The sequence below is a fragment of the Xiphophorus maculatus genome, chromosome 8 (assembly GCF_002775205.1).
Source record: "Xiphophorus maculatus strain JP 163 A chromosome 8, X_maculatus-5.0-male, whole genome shotgun sequence".
Classification (NCBI taxonomy): domain Eukaryota; kingdom Metazoa; phylum Chordata; class Actinopteri; order Cyprinodontiformes; family Poeciliidae; genus Xiphophorus; species Xiphophorus maculatus.
In genome coordinates this window covers 22,713,739-22,735,324 of record NC_036450.1, presented here as the reverse complement: position 1 = coordinate 22,735,324, position 21,586 = coordinate 22,713,739, and the positions used below count along the sequence as shown (strand labels likewise).

General features: G+C 42.3%; 1 protein-coding gene across 6 annotated transcripts in view; it reads left to right on the top strand.

Moving 5' to 3' along the window:
* The window catches only part of LOC102225454 (tenascin-like), a 62,768-nt gene that overhangs the window by 19,345 nt on the left and 21,837 nt on the right, over window positions 1-21,586 (top strand). For 2 of the 6 annotated variants that reach the window (XM_023338072.1, XM_023338071.1), the window contains exons 1-10: window positions 585-991; window positions 10,582-11,123; window positions 11,419-12,732; window positions 13,068-13,331; window positions 13,424-13,539; window positions 14,276-14,429; window positions 15,686-15,955; window positions 18,212-18,397; window positions 19,205-19,294; window positions 19,486-19,749. In XM_023338072.1, coding sequence (XP_023193840.1) covers window positions 10,661-11,123; window positions 11,419-12,732; window positions 13,068-13,331; window positions 13,424-13,539; window positions 14,276-14,429; window positions 15,686-15,955; window positions 18,212-18,397; window positions 19,205-19,294; window positions 19,486-19,749 — 3,121 coding nt within the window. In that variant the 5' untranslated portion in view covers window positions 585-991; window positions 10,582-10,660. Of the gene's footprint in view, window positions 1-578; window positions 992-10,581; window positions 11,124-11,418; window positions 12,733-13,067; window positions 13,332-13,423; window positions 13,540-14,275; window positions 14,430-15,685; window positions 15,956-18,211; window positions 18,398-19,204; window positions 19,295-19,485; window positions 19,750-20,837; window positions 21,237-21,586 lie in introns of those variants that run through there. The other 4 variants (XM_023338068.1, XM_014470029.2, XM_023338070.1 and 1 more) reach the window with 4 other exon arrangements.

The window sequence follows — 21,586 nt, the reverse complement described above, 5'->3', positions numbered from 1 at the left end:
CTCCTTTTCTGCTCTGTTCAACGGCCCTAACTCGCCGTCGTACCACCGTATTCTCAGGAAGTCGACAAACAAAGATCTTTAAGAGACAAAGAGATGAAGAGACTTCGACTTGTTTTCGAGCTTCAGTTAAACGTCAGAAAAGGTCATTTTGCTTCTCTTGCGTCATTAAAACCCGGCAGATCTGAGCTTCTTATCCGCTGCAGCTCTTCAGCGAAGACAACAGCGGTTTCAGTAAACTTTACAAACTCTTCCCTGCTTTAATCATGAAGTCAGACAATCCCACATCATTATAATAAAAATCGCCTGAAGGTAGACGTCTGCCATGCTGTCTGCAGCCTTTCCTCGACTTTCCTCTCATTTTGCTCTCCTTTCTCCCCCCCTCCCCACCCCGCCTCTAATTTTCCTACACAACCACAAGGTCCACTCTTTTCCTGTCATGACTCCCGGTAACAGTGGCATCTCATTTAGAGGCAGCAGGCCAGCTCTGCATCCATTAGCTGCAACGGAGGGAGACGGAGAGGGAAGGACGGGGTGGCAAAAAAAAAAAAAACCCAGCAGGAAGGGAGGGAGAATGACGGCTATTTAAGGGGCTGGAGTTTAAAAAGCAATGGATGTCTGACCTAAACACTCCTCAGTCTTTAAAAGACATTTCCTCCCACACCAATTCTCCCTCTCTCTCTCTCTCTCTGCTTTTCTTTTCTTCTCCTTTTTATTTTCTTTGACTCACTCTCCCTGTCAGAATCGGAGCTGAGCCCCAGTCTGAGCTGTGAGCGCTGAGGGAAGATAAGGAGCTCTGGCTGAGGGAGGATTGACGGCGCTGACTGCCACCTTGCTCGGAGCAGCGACGGAAGACGGAGCGAAGCATCCTCCTTTCCTCTTCTTCTCCTTCTCCTCCTTCCCCCTCCAGCCAGCCGAGCTGAATTAGGAAGGAATCTGGAGGAGCTCCACATGTTGAATGCAGAAAATCTAATCTGATTTGATCCAAACACAGGTAAGAAGAGACATTCATAATACATAAAAGCAAAAAAACCAAAAAAGCTTCCTATTGTTTCGGATGTTGCAGATGTGCAGAAGTGATCTTTTTTTTCCAGTTTTTGTGTGCACATGTTGTCAAGTTTGACTTCGGTTCCAGGAAAGATCAAATAAAATCAGTGCGTGCCGCATGGGGGGGGAGGGTTCATGAACTCCCCCCCCCCATCTGCTGTGATTTTGCAGCCTCATTATTCACAAAATCCAGTTTTTCTTCCCCCCACCACGAAGCTGACATGAAATGAAGTAAAAAGTGGGCAGCAATCAGAGAGGGAGGTGTGTGCGGGGGTGGGGGGGGGGGGGGGGGTGGAGTCCATTTCAGTTGAGCTTAATTGAAGTCCAAATGTGGTTGATTTGAGATTTTTTTTTTTTTTTTTGGTGGAAAGTTTGAGTCTCAGGTTCCAGTTCATGCTCAGCTGATGTGAATCGTAACCGTTCCTCCTTTCAAGTCCCGTCCATTAGCGTGGATTTCTGTCTCCCACTGAGGAGCCGGAGGGGCTTTTTGGTGTGAGCCTGGATCCCTAAGATGTGAGCTCACCCCCGACCCCCAGTCCCCCAGACGGACAGCTGGGTTTCAGCTCCTCAACACATTCCAGACACCCAGGGGGGCTGATCATAACTCACCTTCACACACCGCCTTGCTTTTCCTGTTGAAGGTGTTTAGATTATCCTTCAGCTTCTGGTTAGGAGTGACTGCAACAGGCTGCAAAAAGGTGAATAAGGGTCTGTGTTGTTTTTATTTTTTAAAGTGTATCCGTTTCTTTTTAGAGGCACTTTTAACAGAGCGGTGTGTTATGTAATACCAGTCTCTGTTTCAGCAGACGACCTTCAGCTCTTGACGCATTTCGCTGATATTTAGTGGAATCACGTTTTAGTCCAAGAAAATTGTTTCTTGGACTAAAAATAATTTTCTTGGACCCCTCTCCCCCATGCGGCACGCACTGATTTGAAGTTCTTCCCCACTTCAAAATTACTTTGTGTAATTACTTTGTGTAATTTTGAAGTTGGGGGAAAAAACATGCATGGTTTTCTATGATTTTTACAAAGAAAAACCAGGAGTAAATGAGTTGAGCCCCCTTTACTCTGACACACTTAATAAAGTCGAGTGCAGTTTGCAAATGGATAGCTCTGCGAGGGCTGGTTGGAGAACAACAGTCATCAAACAGTTTGATGAAGGGAAACGGCAGACGGATCAGGGAGAAAGTGATCGTACACATTATTTTTGTCCCAGTGTCATGATGGAAATTTTACTGGACGATAAATTATACCAGTGATTATTGCGATAAACAATAATATCGTCGTCTTGAGATGATTTTCAAGCAATACAGTCAGGGCCGTGATTAGAAGGATGTGGGCTCTGGGTACACAGCTGGTTTTTGTGCCAAAAAAAACAAAACAAACAAAAAAGAAATAGCTATTCGCTCATAAAAAAAAAAAAACAACACAGTGCATTAATAAATATATGTCAGCGGGTTTAGAAAGTCGCATGTAAGATGTGCTGTAAGTTAAGAATTTTCAAATATTTGAGTATTGTATTCATTTGTAGAAATATAACATTAAAAAAACTAACTTCATATGTGAGTTTTGTATTAGGTACAATATAAAACATGCGTTCATCACAAAAACATTCCAAGTCTTCGGAGCGCCCCAAAGCTAAAATGCCCTGCACTACTGCCCCCGTTAGCCCTTTTGTACAGTCTGTCCCAGAATATATTGATAATGGCATAATACTGCAAGTTTGTGGTCTAATCTCAATTTTTTTTTAAAAATTAACACTGGAACTGAAAGATATTTTAAATATCTAATAAAATAAAAAAAAAAATAAACAAATATTTCTTAAAAAGCCTAAAGAAAAAGCACACACAACCAAAACCATAAAGGAAATGGATTATATCTGGAAACAAAAATATAAATAATCGGAATAAAAAGGATCTAGCTCCTTTTTAATGTATCATGTGACTAATTGATTTATTGCTTATTGCTACGGGTTTGTCCCAGAGGCAAATTTTTGTCTGCAAGAAGAATAAATCTGCACCCAAATATGAACACACTATGTGAAACATAGTAGTGGCTGCAATATGCTCTGTGGATTATTTTTGCTCAGTGGGTCAGGGAACCTAATTGTACGACCGTCGGAGCTAAACAAGCTAAAATTTTGAGGCGTCGATGTAGGACTTGAATGCAAACAGGATACAAGCAGGTGAACGGCGAAAACGAGGCCTGACGAGGAAAAGTAAAATACTTCATAGTTAAGACGTGAAGAGAAAACAACAGGAATCGCAGGAACAACGATGAATGATCACATTATCAGGTGGGGAGGTAATTATCAACATGGGAACCAATGTGAGTACGATAAACGGAGCAAACCGCTGGTGAAGAGGGCTGAGGAAACTAAAGGAGGAACGTGACCAGACTGAACGAAACTGAGCGCAAGGGAAGCAGAAAAATATCAAAGCGCAGGAAAACTGAACCTAATTAAACACTCGGAAAGTTTGAGCAGAAAAATAAACCATGTGCGGATCATTACACGCATCAAAGTCCCACACAGCACGACAAATACAGGGCGATCCTGGATGAAAACCTGTTTGAGACTGGAAAAAAGAGCTGGTTCACCTTCCTTTGGCAAAACGGCCATAAACATGCAGTTAGGGGTATAATCAAATGCTTTAAGTCAAAGCCAAGTTACTCGTTTGAGTGATCCGGAAAACTCCAGGCTGAAATTCGTTTCAGAAACTGCGGGTGAATTAAAAATGGCACTTTTTTTGTATATGATTTTCAGCCAAATTGACCGGAAATTAAAGTCGTTTGCAAAAAAGATGTGGCACCTTTAAGACGCGAGGTAGATGCTGACCTAGAAGGATTTAAACTTGCAGTGTATAACTCGTACAAAAAAGAGTTTTTTAACATATTTGCATATTTATTAAAACTGTCACCTGTAAGTTATAAAAAATAACTTTTTTCATAACCGACCAAAAAACAACCAATCAGAGCCAGTGGGAGGGTCTTAGTGCTGTCAATCATGCTTGTCTACGTTCTGCCAAATGTGCTAATGGTGGAGATGCTACTTACAAGTTTACCGGAATTGTTTATCCGCTGTCATCAGTGGCCATGCTAACTAGCCTTAGCATTCACGGCTGGCCAGCTGTCAGAGAACAAAGGGGTCAAGTGTGCACACGAAGGTGATTGACAGCGCTAAGACCCGCCTCCTGGCTCTGACTGGTTGTTTCTAGTTAGCACTGGGAGCAATGGATTGTGGGAAAGATTACACACGGCTTTGTGCTGATTTATCACATAAAATCGCAGCGAAATCCAATGAAGTATGTGGTTGTGATGTTACAAAAGCGTGAAAAAGACTCAAAAGGAATGAATCGATTAGCAAAGTAGCTACTACGAGTCAAAAGGCGTTAGCCACCAATTTTGTAGACAGTTTTCCAAAAACGGCAAAAAACATCTCACCTCCTCTGGGGATGTTTGGCATTCAGGCGTGCCCGGTTCCGGTTGGAACTAATCAGGTAATCAGCTGCCGCATTTTTTGGCGTTGCTTCAGCCGCAGCGACTGCTCCAGTTAGGTGGCGTGAGGTCGCTTCCAGCTGTGCCAGATGTTAAAAGGATGTGGATTTCCGAATGCATGGAAACTAAAGAAAAGCGCACAAACAAACCCACAGAAAACCAAGCGGAGCACTTGTTTTCTGCTTGCTGCCGGGTCCCCGACACTCAGTGTTTCCGACGAGGAGTGTGTTGGGCCGGGAGCGCGCCGCGGGGTGTGTGTCAGCGCTGCGTCACTCATCGGAACCGATTGTGCAGACGTGACCGAAGCGCCCGTGCGGTTTGTAATTTGAGATTAGCCTTCTTTTCTTCGACTGGATACATAACGAGCACCTTCATGGAGTTTTCTTTTTCTCTCTCCTTGACTTTGCAAAACAGATGTCGTCAGTCCACGGCCAAAATTCTCAATATTTTTTTTATTTTATTTTTTCCACGAGGGAAAGTTTTCCTCATCCTGCCAACGTGGGGGGAAAAAAGGCACTAAAGCTACGGCGAATGGATTATAGCTTAATGCTCAAGTTATATTAGAGTTTCAGGTTTTTCTCCCAAAAATTGTCTTCCCATGTCTGAGCGTCACAGAAGACGTCCTTGGTTCACCCGGGTCCTGCTCTGAATGATGCATTCTGGGGATTTTTACTGTAACAGCCGATGCTTTCACACACTGTCCCAAAACCTCACATAAACACAGTGTCTGAAAAGTGGCAGTTGCTTCATAAAACAACCAAGCGGTTCCCTTAAATTTGGATTATAGCAATAGCTTTTTCTCTCTCTCTCTGTGTGTGTGTGTGTGTGTGTGTCTCACTTTCTATGTGTTAAGGCTGTAAGCTAAGAAGAATTGTTGTGAAAACCAGACAGGCTGTGATTACGCTCTGTCATGCAGTTCTAATGCTGCTACAGGTTAAATGGATGGAAACATGATTTCTACATATGTGATGTGGTCAGTTTGGCTTTCCGCCTGGTGTGTTTGCCAAATGAGCTGCAGGAGCTTCACCAAGGAGCCTGAGCCACAGTCATGGGAGAAATAAACTTCCCATGACTGACATAGGAAGAACTTCATAAGTGGTGAATGGAGCACAATAATGAAGCAATGTGCGATAGCAGCACTGGGAGGAAGTGAAGGAAATCCATCTTTTCACAGATTATCTGTCTCATGTTAAACTGTCACGCGACATGATGACAGTTTTAGCAAAGATGTAAAATTTTATAAAAGTTTCATACTGCAGCTTTAATGGTAGAATAATTAGTGAGAAATTTTACATGCACTAATTCTACTGACCCTTTGCAACAATGCCACTTAATCACACCAGGCGGACGTCAGAAGTGAGGGACAGGAGTATTGAACAGAGCAACTAAAATTGCTTTCCAAAGTTGTTTTTGCCAGTTTATTCATGGCCCCTACGTGTTCCAGTCGAGCTAAGTTGTCTGTGAACGTAACAGACCTGGTTGGGCCTCATAGACGGCTGTATTTACAAAAGTTGGAATTAACTAGCTAAGAAACCGAGCCATACCTGCTCCCTCCTGACATGTTGATCAAATTGCAAGCTTTGCCTGAACCGCAGACCTTTTGCACAATAATGATGCAATGTGCAATAGTAGCACTGGGAGGAAGTGAAGGAGATCCTCCCTTCACTTGTGCAAAAGGTCAATACTTTTATTTTTTATTAGCGAAAGCCCACCTCTGGTGTAATGGCTTTGATAGCTTGAGATAGTTTTCTAAATTGGGGTCACACCTGCAGCTGTGTTACGGGCATCACCTCAAAAACACTGTTTCCTTATATGAACCTCCTCAAGTCAAGTTCATCTGATAAAATTTCAAGATGCTTAGAGGTGCCACCTTCATCTGTTGGAGCATTCATATGTTAGCATAAAGAAACGACTCTTGTAACATGAGCTAAAAGAGCATTTAGAGAAGAAGAAGCTAACACCCTAAAAGCAATATGAAAAGCCAGGTTAGCAAATACAAGCTTAAACATGTCTTGTGATTATTGTTTAGCCACAATGTTTGCTAGCTAGCTGGCTTGCTTCACTCTATCTAGCTAACTACCTAGCTATCTTCATTGTAGCTAGCTCTGTTAGATTTAGGGGTTAGAGTTATCTAGCTTTGCTCTAGCTAGCTATCTAGCTAACTCTGTATGTCTGTCTATCTAATCTATCTATATCACAAAAACAGCTACGTTTTTTAGAAAGTCAGGTAAGAATTACTTATGGATAGTTTTCTGACTTACAAAGTTAATATTTTTGCTTGTTTATATTTTATTTATTACCTCATTCCTATTACATAACTTTGCCTTCCACTTGGATACCGTCACAACTCGTATGAAAGCTCTTCAGACCAAAATTTATTTTCATCATGTCTGCCGCACCATAAATATTCAGCGGTGCACGTAAGACATTTGTGAATATTTTCCTCATTTTATATTTGGCCAAAAAAGCTAATAAAACATGTTTTTGCGTTGTGCAAGCAAAGTCCAAAATCAGGAATGAACTGCATCCAGACTCATGCAATGGGAGCCCTCCTGGGGACGTTATGGATCTGTTCTGTACCTTGAGGACCACAAATTATCTTTACGTTCACGGTAACGTTTTTTTCTAGAAAGGGGTCAAAAAAATGTGTACTCCAGAACCAAGTTTATAGATTTACAGCTTTCAGTCACATCCCAGCCCACTCACCAGATGTGTGAGAAATTGTGAAACTCCAATTCAATTTTTTCTTAATATCTGCTGTTAAATGTAAAGATTAGCAGAAATACTGGCAGTGGTGTCAGGGAGGTGACACCAAAGGTGAGTACAGTAAAAAAAAAAATAAGATGAGACTGAGAAGAGGTTTTTATAGGAAAAGAAAGTGGTTTCAGTCTTTTCTCATCACTGTGTGATCAGTTTACAGGACACAAGGTAAGTTCAAAGATCTCCACGGCCTGAAACTCTTCTCCCTCTGCTGTATTGTCTTTCCTCGACAGAAAATCTATTGGCGGTCCTTGCAGGAAAATTCAGCACAACCCATTTTCCTCACATTTTGGAAGAAATATATTCATATTTGATTGTCGGATTAAGGGGTCAGAGGAAACTCTGGTACTGGGATGAGCTTTTATTGGTAGGCTAATGCAGAGACGTGCAGATTTATTTGAAATTTATGAGGCTTATTTTTCTTCGTTTGATTGTTTAAATATTTATAGCTTATGGATTTTTACTTGGTCTAAATCCGCATTTCCTGCTGAACTGTAAAGCCTTAGGAATGGCATGGTTTTTGGCTTTTTGGGGGTTTCTCGTAAAAAGGATGTGGAAAAGACTTAATTTTTTTGTTTTTTTTTATTCATGAGGAACTGTTTGGACTTTTTGTATCCCTGTGGTATAACAATGTCCTTTTAAATTTAGAAGAGGCAAGACATACAAGTTTACTGTCATGGCAACGGAGATGCAACAAACGTTCAGTAAAATCGTCTGACGATGTTTTTCTTTGTTGAAGTTCCCAATTGTACTCATACGAATTAATCTCAACCCAGATGCACATCATGGTTCTTTTTTAATTTATTTATTTTTATAAAAGTGCAGGTACTGGTTTCTCTGTTTTTAGCTCTTCTGAGCAGATGCTATTAATAAGAGAAAAGACATGACACAATCCTTAAGCTCTGCCAATATGCAGCTTGCTGTAAAGGAGTAACATGTCTACCAGACTGAAACAGCAGACTGTAAGAACCAGTCTCAATGACATTTGCAGGCAGATTGAGGATAAAATGTTTCACACAGCATCATCGTCGGTTGTCATGTAACCTAAAAAAAAAAAACCGAGGGAAGCTGTTTCCAGTCATGAGGAAGAGGTCATTCATCACATCAGGCTTCTCTATCCGTTTTCCGTCATCTGTCATTACTCAAATGCTGAAGAGACTCATTACAAGGTTTTCCCACGCTGCGGCAGGAGCTTGTTGCTCGACTCCTCCGAATCAGGGTGTTGTCGTTGCCCAGGTGTTGAAAGATGCGAAAAACTTGTGGGTGCATCAGTGAATGGAGTGAATTAGGATTTAGGTGGTTTTTTTTGTTGTTTGGTTATTTTTACAATTTTCCCCCTCCTGTAATTGTAAGTTCTGCTGAATCAAAACAGCTGAGATTTTTCTACACTCGCGTGAAATCCATAAAAGACGCTGACCTGCCAGCACATCTGTGGATTCTTCTGTCTTGAGACATTTTTAGGGATGCGTAGCATTTTCCAGCATGCTCGAAAGGTATTTTTTATTGTGCATCTGTGGTTTGTTTTGACATTGATAGCCCCAAACATCGTTCACTGTAGTCTGTAGATGTACACAGGCTGCATAGACATAGTAGAAATCTAATGATTCACTCTTAACAACATCTGTGAGAAGAACTCAGACTCTGTTTTACGTTAACCGGTGTCTCTAATCAGAAAAAGTGGAATTTAAGTTATTTGATGGTTGGGGAAATCTTTAAAGCTGAAGGACAAATAAATGATTAAGAATATTAGTTAATGTCACTAATAGTAATCTCAAAAATGCAATGGAGTAACAAAACCCACAAATATAATCTCTATGTCACATAATGACAGAAAAGTAAGGCCCTCCATTGTACAGTTGCCTAGTAAACAGAAATTCAGTGAAAGAAAAAAACTTTGCTTCCTAATGGAAACAATGTACCACACGTAAAAGAGCAAAATTAACATATTTCATGTTGTACATGCATGCATTCGCTGTGCGTTATCTAGCTATCCCAATAAAGCTAGCATGTTTTACGTACAAAGAGTTGGCGCCCACAAACCTGCTAATATCTCTGGGTAATCCTATTCATTGCTAACCATTAGAATCTGTGCCGTGACAATACTTAAAAAGCATGTGCTGATATGTAAAAGTTTAATGTTGAACATTTAAAAACAATGTCTTTAATACTCACAGCCATCTGTTTCCTGTGACGTGGGGAAATGAATGATTTTCATCGTGTTTTACTACGACTTGACAGCATTAAGTCGTAGCTGTTCCATAGAGATTACATTAAAACTGAGTTTGAATTCGCAAATGAACACAGCAGTAAAGAGCAGAAAATGACATGAGAGTATACTGTCTGGTATGCACATGTTGGGGAGGTCTTTGCTTAGCTTACCCGTATAAAGCAGTCTTTAAAATGTAAGACAAAGGATGTTCAACAAGCTACCATGTGGATATTGTTTGCAGATAAAAACCTTGCTGTGGACTGAAAATATTTTCCTTCCTAACTTATTTGCCTGTCACTTGTTGCAAAATTAAACCTCATTAAAATTTATCTCTGCCTTTTGAGTTGCTGTACATACTGCAATACCGTTTGAACTTCTCTAATTTTTTTTTTTTTTGCTTTGACTTCTGAAAATTAGCCGGTGACAATTCAGAAGTGTTGTTTAGAGATATGTTCGTCAAGCTGAGCATAATTTTCTCAAGCATTTGTCGGCGAAAACGACTTGCTCCTTCAGTGTAATTTTTGAAAACGGTAAAAGAGGGGGACTTTTGTCTTTTGAAAATATTTCAATTCTGTTTTTTTCAATGGCTTGGGTGTATTTCTCTGATCAGAATTCAATTTCTCATCAGTGCTACTTCAACCTCTGCTACTCTACAATATACTGGTATCACGTCAGTCATCTTAGTTATTAATAAATGCTGAATAGTCTTTCCCTCTATAACAAAAAGGCACTAATTTAGAATTGTAGCCTGCCTGTAGATTTAGCAACGGCAGCGGAGGAAATAATTGGTCACGCTTCCAAATATTGAGTCAACATGAACAGCTGCCTCGATGAGCTTGATGCATCTCTGTTCGCAGTCTGGGATAGTTGATTAAAGTGCAGGCAAATTCTCATTAGCTTCATAGTGTCAAACTCAGTAGCTGAGTGTCTAGAACCTCTATACGAACCAAAGCGCAGAACAAGGGGCTGGTTTTTACCAGACTATTGTTTCTATTAGTCTCTACTGTGCAGTCATAATGCTTTCATTGTACTGACAAATTTACTTAATTGCACTTTACCTTTGGTCTTTTCAGACTGTCCTCGTGGATTGCCCCTTAAGCCAGAGGTCCATACAGATATTTTTTTTCGCCCGTACCTTGCCCCACATCAATCATGGGCGCACAAAGTCTTCTGGGCTGCCTTCTTCTGTTTACTTTGATGAGTTTATCAACTGCTGGGCTTGTCAAGAAAGTCCTCCGCCATCGACGACAGACTCTTTCTCCCCATACAGAACACAATGCCACCCTTCCCAGTGTAGGCCACCCAATGGTTTTCAGCCATGTTTATAACATCAACGTTCCTGCAAGTTCCCTGTGCTCGGTGGACCTGGAGGCATCAGAGGGCACACAGGTCCATCCCAAAGACGTAACGGCGATCCCTCCAGGCCATCACGTCACCGAACATACGCTTAATGGGGAAAACCAGATTGTGTTCACCCATCGCATTAACATACCTCGGCAGGCCTGCGGTTGCACCGATGACTTTCCAGGCCTGAAGGACCTCGTGAGCCGCCTGGAGATGCTTGAAGGAGAGGTTTCAGCTTTGAGGGATCAATGCAGCAGTGAGCAGCTCACAGGTAGGAGTGTCACCCCGCAAAGAAGTAGACTCCTGTATTTGTTGAAATTTCACACTGAAAAGAGCTTTTCAAATATATCACGTAATCCCCTGAGTCTCCCTCAGTATGAAGTACATCTGTTTGATTCATCTGTTTGGAGTGGTTTAGGTTTTATTGTGGGAGTGTAACTCTCTCTCTAAAGTACAGCCCAACATCTCATGAATTACATTTTAATAAACCTTGTGGTGAAATGTTGTGCCAATGTGATGAGATACTCTGCAAATCATCAATTTCTTCATCCTTTTTTTCTGTATAGGTGAGTTGGGAACAAAACCGTACTGCAGTGGCCATGGGAACTACAGCGCTGAAACCTGTGGTTGCATATGTGATCCTGGCTGGAGGGGACCCAACTGCACTGAGGCCGAGTGTCCTGGGAGATGCCAGGACCGTGGTCGCTGTGTGGACGGAAAATGTGTGTGCTATAAGGGCTTCGACGGAGAAGATTGTGCCCTCGAGACCTGCCCTGTGCTGTGTGGAGCCCACGGCCACTGTGTGGGAGGCGTTTGTGTCTGTTCCGATGGTTTCTTTGGCGAAGACTGCTCTCAGAGCCGGTGCTTGAACAACTGCCTGGGCCGCGGTCGCTGTGAGGAGGGAGACTGCGTGTGTGACGAACCTTGGACTGGCTTTGACTGCTCCGAACTCATCTGTCCCAAAGACTGCTACGACCGCGGACGCTGTGTGAACGGCACCTGCCACTGCGATGAGGGCTTCAGCGGGGAGGACTGCGGAGAACACTCTTGCCCCAACAACTGCCGCGGCAATGGGTTTTGTGTTGACGGCAAATGTATTTGCACTGCTGGGTACAGTGGGGAAGATTGCTCTCAGCTCACCTGCCTGAATGACTGTAATGGCAGAGGAATGTGCTTCAATGGACTTTGCATCTGTGACTCAGGGTATCAAGGTGAGGACTGCAGCCAGCTTGCGTGTCTGAATAACTGCAACAACAGAGGTCAGTGCATCAACGGACGGTGTTCTTGTGATGTCGGGTTCCACGGAGACGACTGTGCCGAGCTTTCCTGTCCGAACAACTGCCGGCTGAAGGGGCGCTGTGTCAACGGCCAGTGTGTCTGTGACGAAGGCTTTGCAGGTGAAGACTGTAGCGTGCGCATCTGCCCATCAAACTGCTACGGCCGTGGGGAGTGCATCAAAGGACGCTGCGTGTGCCACGTAGGCTTCGTCGGCGACGACTGCAGTCAACTGAGTTGCCCGAACAATTGCAGAAACCGCGGTCGTTGTGTCGATGGGCAATGCGTTTGCGACGAAGGGTTTAGCGGGGAAGACTGTGGCAAGAAAGCTTGTCCCAACGACTGCCTGGCACGCGGTCACTGTGTAGACGGCAAGTGCTTCTGTCAGGAGGGTTACATGGGAGATGACTGCTCTGTGCTGGCTTGTCCGGACAATTGCAACAACAGGGGGCGTTGCGTCAACGGGAGGTGTTTGTGTGAGAGTGGATATGAAGGGGAGAGCTGTGCAGAGCTGAGCTGCATCAACAACTGCCATGATAAGGGCCGCTGCGTGAATGGCCAGTGCTTCTGCGATGAGGGGTATGTCGGAGAGGACTGCTCTGAAGGTAAGAAGCTCCTAATGTTAACACACACACACAGAAGGATTCTGCTGTTTTACTTTCAGAGGGTTTCCATGTGTCAACTTGAAGAGAATATAAAATCAAATTCAGGGTGATGTGATTTCCTTCTATTCTTAGTCACTACCCACTAAACTGTTTTTGGGGAATGTAAAATAGGCTCTTGGTTTGTCTTTTTTGTCACACCACGTCTAGATTGTAGGTCTGGAGTTTGCATTACTGCCACATAATGGATATTCGCCGACACACAGAGCATGAGAAACCATCTGAAAACAAAACCACAACATCCTTTTTTTTTTAAAAAAAGAACATTTTTATTCCAGTGTCTCCTCCTAAGACCCTGACTGTCGGGGAAGTCAGCACCGAGACCGTGGACCTGTCCTGGAACAACGAGATGCTGGTCACAGAGTACCTCATCACATATGTCCCCACCAGTCCCGGGGGTCTCCTCATGGAGTTCACTGTTCCTGGAGATAAAACTGCTGCCACTGTTAAAGAGCTTGAACCTGGCATTGAATACCTGATCAGCGTCTACGCGGTCCTGAGCAACAAGAGGAGCATTCCTGTCAGCGCACGAGTGGTTACAGGTATGTCACAATGCTGCGTTAACTGTCTAAAACTCACATCTGGGGTTAAAAAAAAATAAAAAGGACTTCACTATTTCCCTCCATTTTGGCAGATCTCCCACAACCAGAAGGCTTAAGATTCAAGTCAGTGAGAGAAACCTCTGTCGAAGTTGTCTGGGACCAGCTGGACATTTCCTTTGACAGCTGGGAGATTTATTTCCGCAACACGGTTAGTATGCCCGCCGCTTCTCTTAAGACTTCCCTTCCTGTTTAATAACCGTCATGGAAAAAGTGAGAGGCGATAAGCTGTGCCAGCTTTTTCAAAACTTCAGCATAAAAGATTTATGTCAGCGCTAACCATTAAATTTGCTTTGACACGAAAAAAAAAAAAATTTAAATAAAAACCCTCACTGAGGGCAAATCTGGATGTCAGCTAAACCCGCTGCAAGGAATCTGAGCTAGACATGCTTTGAAGGAAAATGACTGTGCCGGCTGATAAGTCAGAGCTTTTGATTTTCTATCCTCTGTTGACTTGTACTCCCTTTTAAATAGGCTGTCCTTTTACTGACCTTTAAGTTTCTTCTGCTCCTTCGCTGTGAGATGCCTGCTTAGATGCAAGTTATAGAAATCAGCACCAGCACCTTTTCACTTTGAATGATTAGTGAAAACTGATGCAGATCCACATAAAAAGAGCAGGTTGTTTGCAACCTTATGTTACTGCAACACAAGACAATACAAATGCAAAAATTTGTGTAAAAACAGCTTGTGTTGTGTTCCCATGTATGCTTGTCTTTAATTTCTTTTTGTGCTTTCCCGTCAAGCATCTCTATAAGATATGAGTCCTTTGTATTCATCACATGAGAAACTGATATGAAGTATTCAGTAGCTGCTGCAGTCATGAATGTAGTCTCAGGTTTGTTCTCTTTGCAGGATTTTTATTTTTTTATTCCATTCTTTCTCTGCAGAAAGAAGAAAACGGAAAAGTCGTGAGCACCCTTCCGCCCTCCCAAACCGACTTCCTCCAGTCTGGGCTCGGACCAGGACAGGAGTATGAAGTCTCCATCAGCATCGTAAAGAACAACACCAGAGGGCCCCAAACATCCAAAACTGTCACCACCAGTAGGTTTCTAAGGTCCTCATCAGTGCAGGCGTTTAATCATTCAGCGAAAGCACTTTAGTGTTACAAAGAGCTCTCTGGCACTTAGTGAAAGTATTAAGTTACCAGCCGTTTTTAAAGGCTGACAAAAAGTAAACTGATGATGCCGAGTGAAATTCCATAGTAGTGAGAAGAATTACAACAGGAAATCTATGTTGGTTCTGATTAGTTCACAAGGCTACATCATACCTGTAATTTTTCTCCTTTTTAGTCCCCATCATCTGTTAAGTGACTTTTTTATTGCTCCAATACCAAATACTAGATGTTATGAAATCCTTCCAAGACCCTTACGCAACGGTTGCATCCTGCCAGACCAAACATCTTCAGATGTGTGTCTGGCAAAAGCCATTTATGGTTTTTAAGGTCTGCGGTGAGGGAGCCCCCTGGATTCCTGGACCCCCGCATTTCATAACCGATGTCATTTATTTGGGCAGGTTGAAACTTGACGCAAATCCCAGAAAATGACTAATAAAAGAGAGCTCAGAGCTTTCAGAACGTCAGCCTCCCACAGGTTTTTTAAAACGTGGATCTAAAAAGGACAGAGGTCTCCTCTACATGTTACCACAGGAGATTTAGCAGGTAGTAAACATGAGGCTGGAGTGAAAAGGAATGACATTATATAACAGCATGTCCTTTTTGGATCAGAGGTTTTCGTCTGCCAGATGTCAAGTTAGGTCTAATTTCCGTTGACTTTCTTTGATTGTCACTTTAGGAAGCGTAACGGTGCGTTTTGATGTATTGCATAGGAAACGTTGACGGAAACGGCAAGTCTCAAAATGGCTTCCACATTTTTGCAAAAAAGATTTTGCGCTTGCGTGACGTGATTTCGAAGAGTTAATGTGCTGAAGGTGGAGATGGAAACGTATTTGCTGAATACAGTTCCGACGTATCGAACATTTGCCTTGCACGGCTGATCAGATTACAGCCATGGTTTATGTCAACATCTGACAAAATTCTGGTTGGTGTCGTATGGTTGATTCTCTCCAAACCCTTACGCAAGATTCAAACACGCCTAATTCACATTTTGTCACGTTTTTTTTCTTTTTTGCAACATTTTAAAAGTTAGCTCAAAATTCGCATGACAATTGGATGGAAACATGGCTATTGCTTGGAACATCATTAAACATTTTTAAGATGTTTCCTCTTTCGCTTTTGTTTCTTTGAGTACTTTGTTTCTATTTCAAATTGCCAAAACTTTCATTTCTCCTTCCTGCCACAGAGATTGACAGTCCCGGGCAAGTGGAGGTGAAGGATGTCACGGACTCCTCGGCGCTGATCAGCTGGAATCTGCCGGTGGCTCCGGTGGACAGGGTCACCATGTTTTACATGCCCAGCTCCGACCCCTCAGACGAAACCACGGTGGACGTTTCCCCACCAGACAAACAGTACAACACTGACAATCTGAGGCCGGACACGGAGTACACCGTGTCGATCATCTCAAGGCGTGGAGAGGCAACCAGTGACCCTGTCACCACCACGTTTACTACAGGTGAGGGTTTGTTAAAAATCAAAAAAAGAAATACCCACAGCATTTTAATTTATGCTTGATAGCAATCAGATCCCAGGTGATATGATCTATTAGGGTCCTGGTCAAAAGAGAGCATGTAGAATACTAGTGTTTAATTCCTGCCACAGAGGAATTCCTGTCATGAGGACACCAGTGTCTTCATGGACACATTGACTAAAAACATGTACGTGTTTTGGGGGTGAGAGTTAAGGAGTGTTAAAGCAAGCACTACGTTGCTGAAACAAACTTCTTCTGTGGATTTTGTGCATTTTTGGAGCCAAATCAAAAAGGTAGCGATCTTACCATTTCAGCACTGCATAAAAGACAACAAGAGCAAGATTTTATTTAACTGAAGACTAAAGCTGGAAGTGTCAAGTTAGGTATAGGGTAAACCGCCGATTCGTGGTTCAGCATTCACCTAAAGTGTACGTTTCTGTGGAAAATGAGTCCAAATTATTTGTGGAAAATCCGTCTTTTCGAAGACTACATGTAGTGGAAATGTAAAAATATTGGAGGAAAAAAAAACCTCACTTGTGGAAGCTGAAATGCACACGGGCTTAATGCTCTTCGACACGCAACTACCTGGCGATTGCAAACCACCCAATCCAGGAACGCCATTTATTTTCCTCGGCACTGATTGGCTGTACTCCCCAAGTGAAGAGGTAAGGAATACAGTCAATATTAACTTCTGTGGTAACACTGAGACGGTTTCCACTGTGCGTACTAATGTGTATTGGGGTACTCTTAGAGACTGAACTGATAGTTCTAGGCATCTTCAGAGGCGGTTTTGAGTATTTTAGCTTTTTCACAGATGACTGTGGACCCTTAGAAAGACAACACAACCATTGGCCATCTATAAGAACAAATTGTCCATACCCATGGCAACACATGGAGTAATACTGGAGAAACAAGAGCTAAAACAATAAATGATGGAAGATTTTCAAATAAAGTTGGATATTTCATCCATGGTCGAGGCTTACAACAGGCTCCAAAGAGTAAATACTCCCTGAATTATGAGCGCTTATGAGCAATGAACCGCTCTGCCTGCAGGAAACGTCACAGTAACAGAGACAACCAGATGGGAAATGATTTGAGCAGATGAGGACATGGTGTAGTAGTTAATCACGTGCATCCTCCTATTCTTCTTGTTCTACTTTTTTGACAACCAGATCTTCATCGCCTTCGTTATCGCTTCTCACTCATCTCGATTTGTGACTGTGATCGGTAAACTGCAGCATTTTTCTAATCTACTCGTTTTGTCTCCGATTGCCACAGTTCGCAGCAGCTCAGAAACCTAACTCCGTGGCACGGCTCCTGTAGCAGCGTCTGGTTATTGCTCTGCATTTCCTCCAAAAACGGCAGACAGGAAGTTAGCTGACATCCAGTTGCAAACACCTTTTAAAGTATGTGCAAAAACAAAAGAAAAAGAAAAAACAGAGATAGTCCGGTGAAAGTCTTGCTGGAACAAAATTTCGTACTTTATTGCATTGAGAGCAATGAGGACCAAAGTGCCATAATTAATGCAAGAATAAAAAGCAATTCTACCAAATGGACTGAACTAGGATAAGAGTATGTATAGCAAATGAAAGACTGAATGGAAACTAAAACACAGAAACAGGAAAACTAAACTATCACCAAGCACAAAATAACTCAACTGTACCTCAGTGGGTGGAGATCTGAGTCATTAAGTTTCTTGGGACAAAATATCCTTATTGGAACATTATATTAATAATTTCCACATGTTTGGTTAAACAGCTGTGCAACTTAGAAATGTCAGATGTTAATGTTAGACCATAGGTCGCATTAAAAAAATATTTGCCGTCTTAGACCTCCTTTCTTTAAAGTGATGGAAAACTGTGAAGGCCGTCCGTCCGTCCGTCATTTTTGACAAATTGCAATTCACACACCTGACCACGTGGTGGCGACGTGCAGACATTTTTGACTTTACTCAGAGTACATCGCAGAGATAACTAAATAAAGAAAATAATAATAATCAGAGCATTGCATCTGACCTGGTCACAGAACTCAATTCATCTTGCTGTTGGTAGGAATCTGGATTTTACTCTCAGTTTAATGTACCAGCTACTGCTAAAAAAAAAAAACAAGTATAGAACATTTCAAAACTCAAAAAGTAGGATATCTATTGCATACTATAATCCACTGGAACACATTTTACTCATTTTCCAGTCGGAAGCTACTCTACCTTTCTAATTACTTCCATGTTTTTTGCTCCCTCAGCTCTGGATCCCCCTACAGACGCGCAGGCTGCGTCTCAGACCGCTGACAGCATCACTCTGGAGTGGACCAACAGTCAAGCTGATGTCAGCAGTTATCGGGTGAAATACAGTCCCATCTCTGGTTCCGCGCACGGCGAGAAACTCTTCCCACGAGGATCAGGACACACCACACAGGCTACCATCACTGGTCAGTATGGGGAAATAAAGAACTTGCACTGCAAAAACACAAAAATCTTACCGAAGCTTTTGGGCCTAGTTTCTAGTGTAAAAATATTAGTACACTTGTGTGAGGCAAGACTAGAAAAAAAAAAAGACAAATAGAAAAAAACGCGAGTAAATTTTCACCAAACAACTCAGAAACTATTTAGATTAACCTCAGAAATTTTCTAGAAGGAAAAAAGGAATTTTCACAGTTTGACAAGTTGAGAATTGGCTTGAAATAAACATTTAAAATTAATCTCAGAAATCTTTGAGAAGTTTCTGTGTCTAATGTAGCAAATGTTTCACTCTTGGAATTTTCTAAGTTTCAAAAAGTAGCAAATATTTTTGACTTTTCAAACTCCGAATTTGAGGGGATTTTTCTTGACAACGTCTGAGATTAGTCTAAAACATCTTGAGTTTTTCTAGCAAATTATTGACCTTTAAAACTCAGAAAATTCATTAATCAATTTTGAGATTAATCTCAAATTTCAGAGTTTTTCTGGTGAAAATTCAATCGCCCAAATATACTGCTGTACTTTTGATCAAGATATAAGAGCTTGTTTTAAGTCAGTTATTTCATAATATTGGTAAAATAATGTACTAGTTCCACTGGCAGATTTTTTGAGCTATCACATGACATCTTTCCTATTTTACAAGTGAAATAATCTACACTAGAAATTAGACACACAAAAAAAAACCCTGAGTTTTTGCAATGTGTGCATGAGTGTGATGCTCCAGAGCTCCTTTTCTCTCGCCATATAGTCATTTACCCTCCATGTTGTTTCCATTCCAGGCCTGAAGCCGGGGACGGAGTACGGAGTGGGAGTGACAGCTGTGAAGAATGAAAGAGAAAGCCTCCCTGCCACTACAAACGCAGCAACTGGTGAGAGAAGACGCCACACAGCTGTGCAAACACACATCATCCATAAATCCACAGAACGTTCTGTCGATACAAGCGCAGATAAAACTTTCGCTAGCACCGATAACTCAGATTACGCCTCGAGAACATCGGGAAACGTCAAGGGATGACTAGTTGCGTTTCTTACGCGAGCCGCTGTGCGTGCCCTCTGTCAGACCTGGACCCCCCCAGAGACTTCAGAGAGGTCCGCTCCACGGAGACGTCGCTCGCCGTCGCCTGGCAGAAACCCCAGGCCAAGGTCGGCGGCTACAGGCTGGCGTACATGTCCAGAGACGGCCAGGCGGAGCAGGTGGAGATCCCAGCCTCTGAAAGCACCTACATGCTGCCCAACCTGATTCCCGGTATGAGCTACACGCTGACGCTGGCGGCAGAGCGGGGACACAGGAGGAGCAAACCCGTCTCCCTGACGGCGTCCACAGGTGGGTCGCCCCAGAGCTCCAAAATGAGTTTTACAGGTGGATGTTTTCTAAATGCTCATCTTTTCAATGCTTCATTTTGCTTTTCAAACAAGTTCGTTTAGATTTATATGGGGCCTGTTGAAAATTGTGGGAAAGCGTAGCAAAAAGTGAGCCGTAATAACCTGCTTAAGATATTTAGTCTTTTTAAAACACGTATCAACGGAAAGCCATATAAAACTGGTGAAGATTGTAATTTTATTAAGGAGCACTAAGGCCAGACTAAGAGAATTTGTTTTGATTACGAGAATAAAAGTCATGATATCAATAAAGATGCAATATTACCAGGAGAATGTTGCAAAATTATGAAAAAAAAAGAAAGTTTTTATTAGTAAAAGGCTTTGAGTTTTCGAGATCTGCTGTGTCCAGCTTTCATTTGTGCAATCATTTCAAAGTCCTGCTACTGATATTAATCTGATGCTGATGTATTAAGAGATGAAACATTTTCTTATTTTTAAAACAAGTATGTCTTCACGAGGTGTTTAACATTCTTCATTTAAATTCTTAATCATTTTTTGTGGAGGAATTTTCATAAAATGACTTCTTGATTTTCCTAATATTATGATTTTATTCTCGTATTGTTGCAACTTTCTTCTCTTAATAGAATGACTTTTGTCTAGTGTTGCTTCTTCGACTTTATTCTCGCAACACGACTTTTCTCCTACAAATTTTTTCTCATACTATTGTGACTTTATTCTTGTAAAACAAAATTAAATTCTGAGCCTGTCCTGAAACGCCATCGTACAAATTAGACCTTGTGGTGCCTTGCAAAACGTACCTGACACTCTTTTTCACCTCAGTTCATTATTGTGAGATTTTTAAAAAAAAAACTGTGTTTTGTTTATGAAAAAAAGTTTAAGGGGTAACATATCATTTTATGCAATATTGAGAAAACTGTTTAAGTCTGAAACCATAAAAATGTAGCTGCCACGTCTAAGCTAAGCAGACATTTATACTGTCAGATTGATGAACATTTGAGTAAATCCTCTGGAAGCACTGGAGATGAGATGTCATTCTGTCTGGATTTGTGCCTTTTTGTTTTGTCCTTGTAGCCACTTTCACTTTTTATTTAGCTGCCTCAGACGACCGTGAACAGAGGACCCCTACAGGCTCGGAGGGCAATGTCACTAGCTCTGTTATTTTAGACCCGCCAGAGTCACAGATTTCCGAGACGGAGGCCGAGGATGAGCGTGGAACGCTGACCGCCTCGAGCGCTGCGTCCGACGGACTTGACCTCTCTTGGGAGCTAAAAACTCCCGGCGCCTCCGACAGCGTCCCCGTATGGTATAAGGACGCTCAGATATCGCGGGACGGGAGCGAGGTCCAGCTCCCTGGAGATTCCCGTGGGGCCGGAGTCGGCGGCCCAGAGCCGACAGCAGAATATCAAACTGAGTTGTTTGGAATAAAGAGTAGCCAGGGACCTGCACTACCTGAAGCTGTTGCGGTTACAGGTACAAGGGTTTGTTTCAGTGAACAATTTTTCACAGTTTCTCAAAGCAGACCCTGTGTGTCGCAGACCAGCCGTGCGGCCTCCATAACTCTCGCATGGCTTTATACGAACAGAACACACCACTTCCACTCTGACTTGTCTTTCCAAAAAGGTCAAAGAACTCATCCTGTTTTTTATCTGCCAGGGCTTCCGTACCAAACCAGGATGTTGCTTTCTGAGGGTTTTTTTTCTCACTCTTCTAAATTACAACTGTTTTACTTCCAGGGCGCTTCGTGCCTCTACTGTACGTTGCGAAAGTATTCACACCTCCTGATCTTTTTTAAATTTCTTTTTTTTGTTGTTAAGGACTCC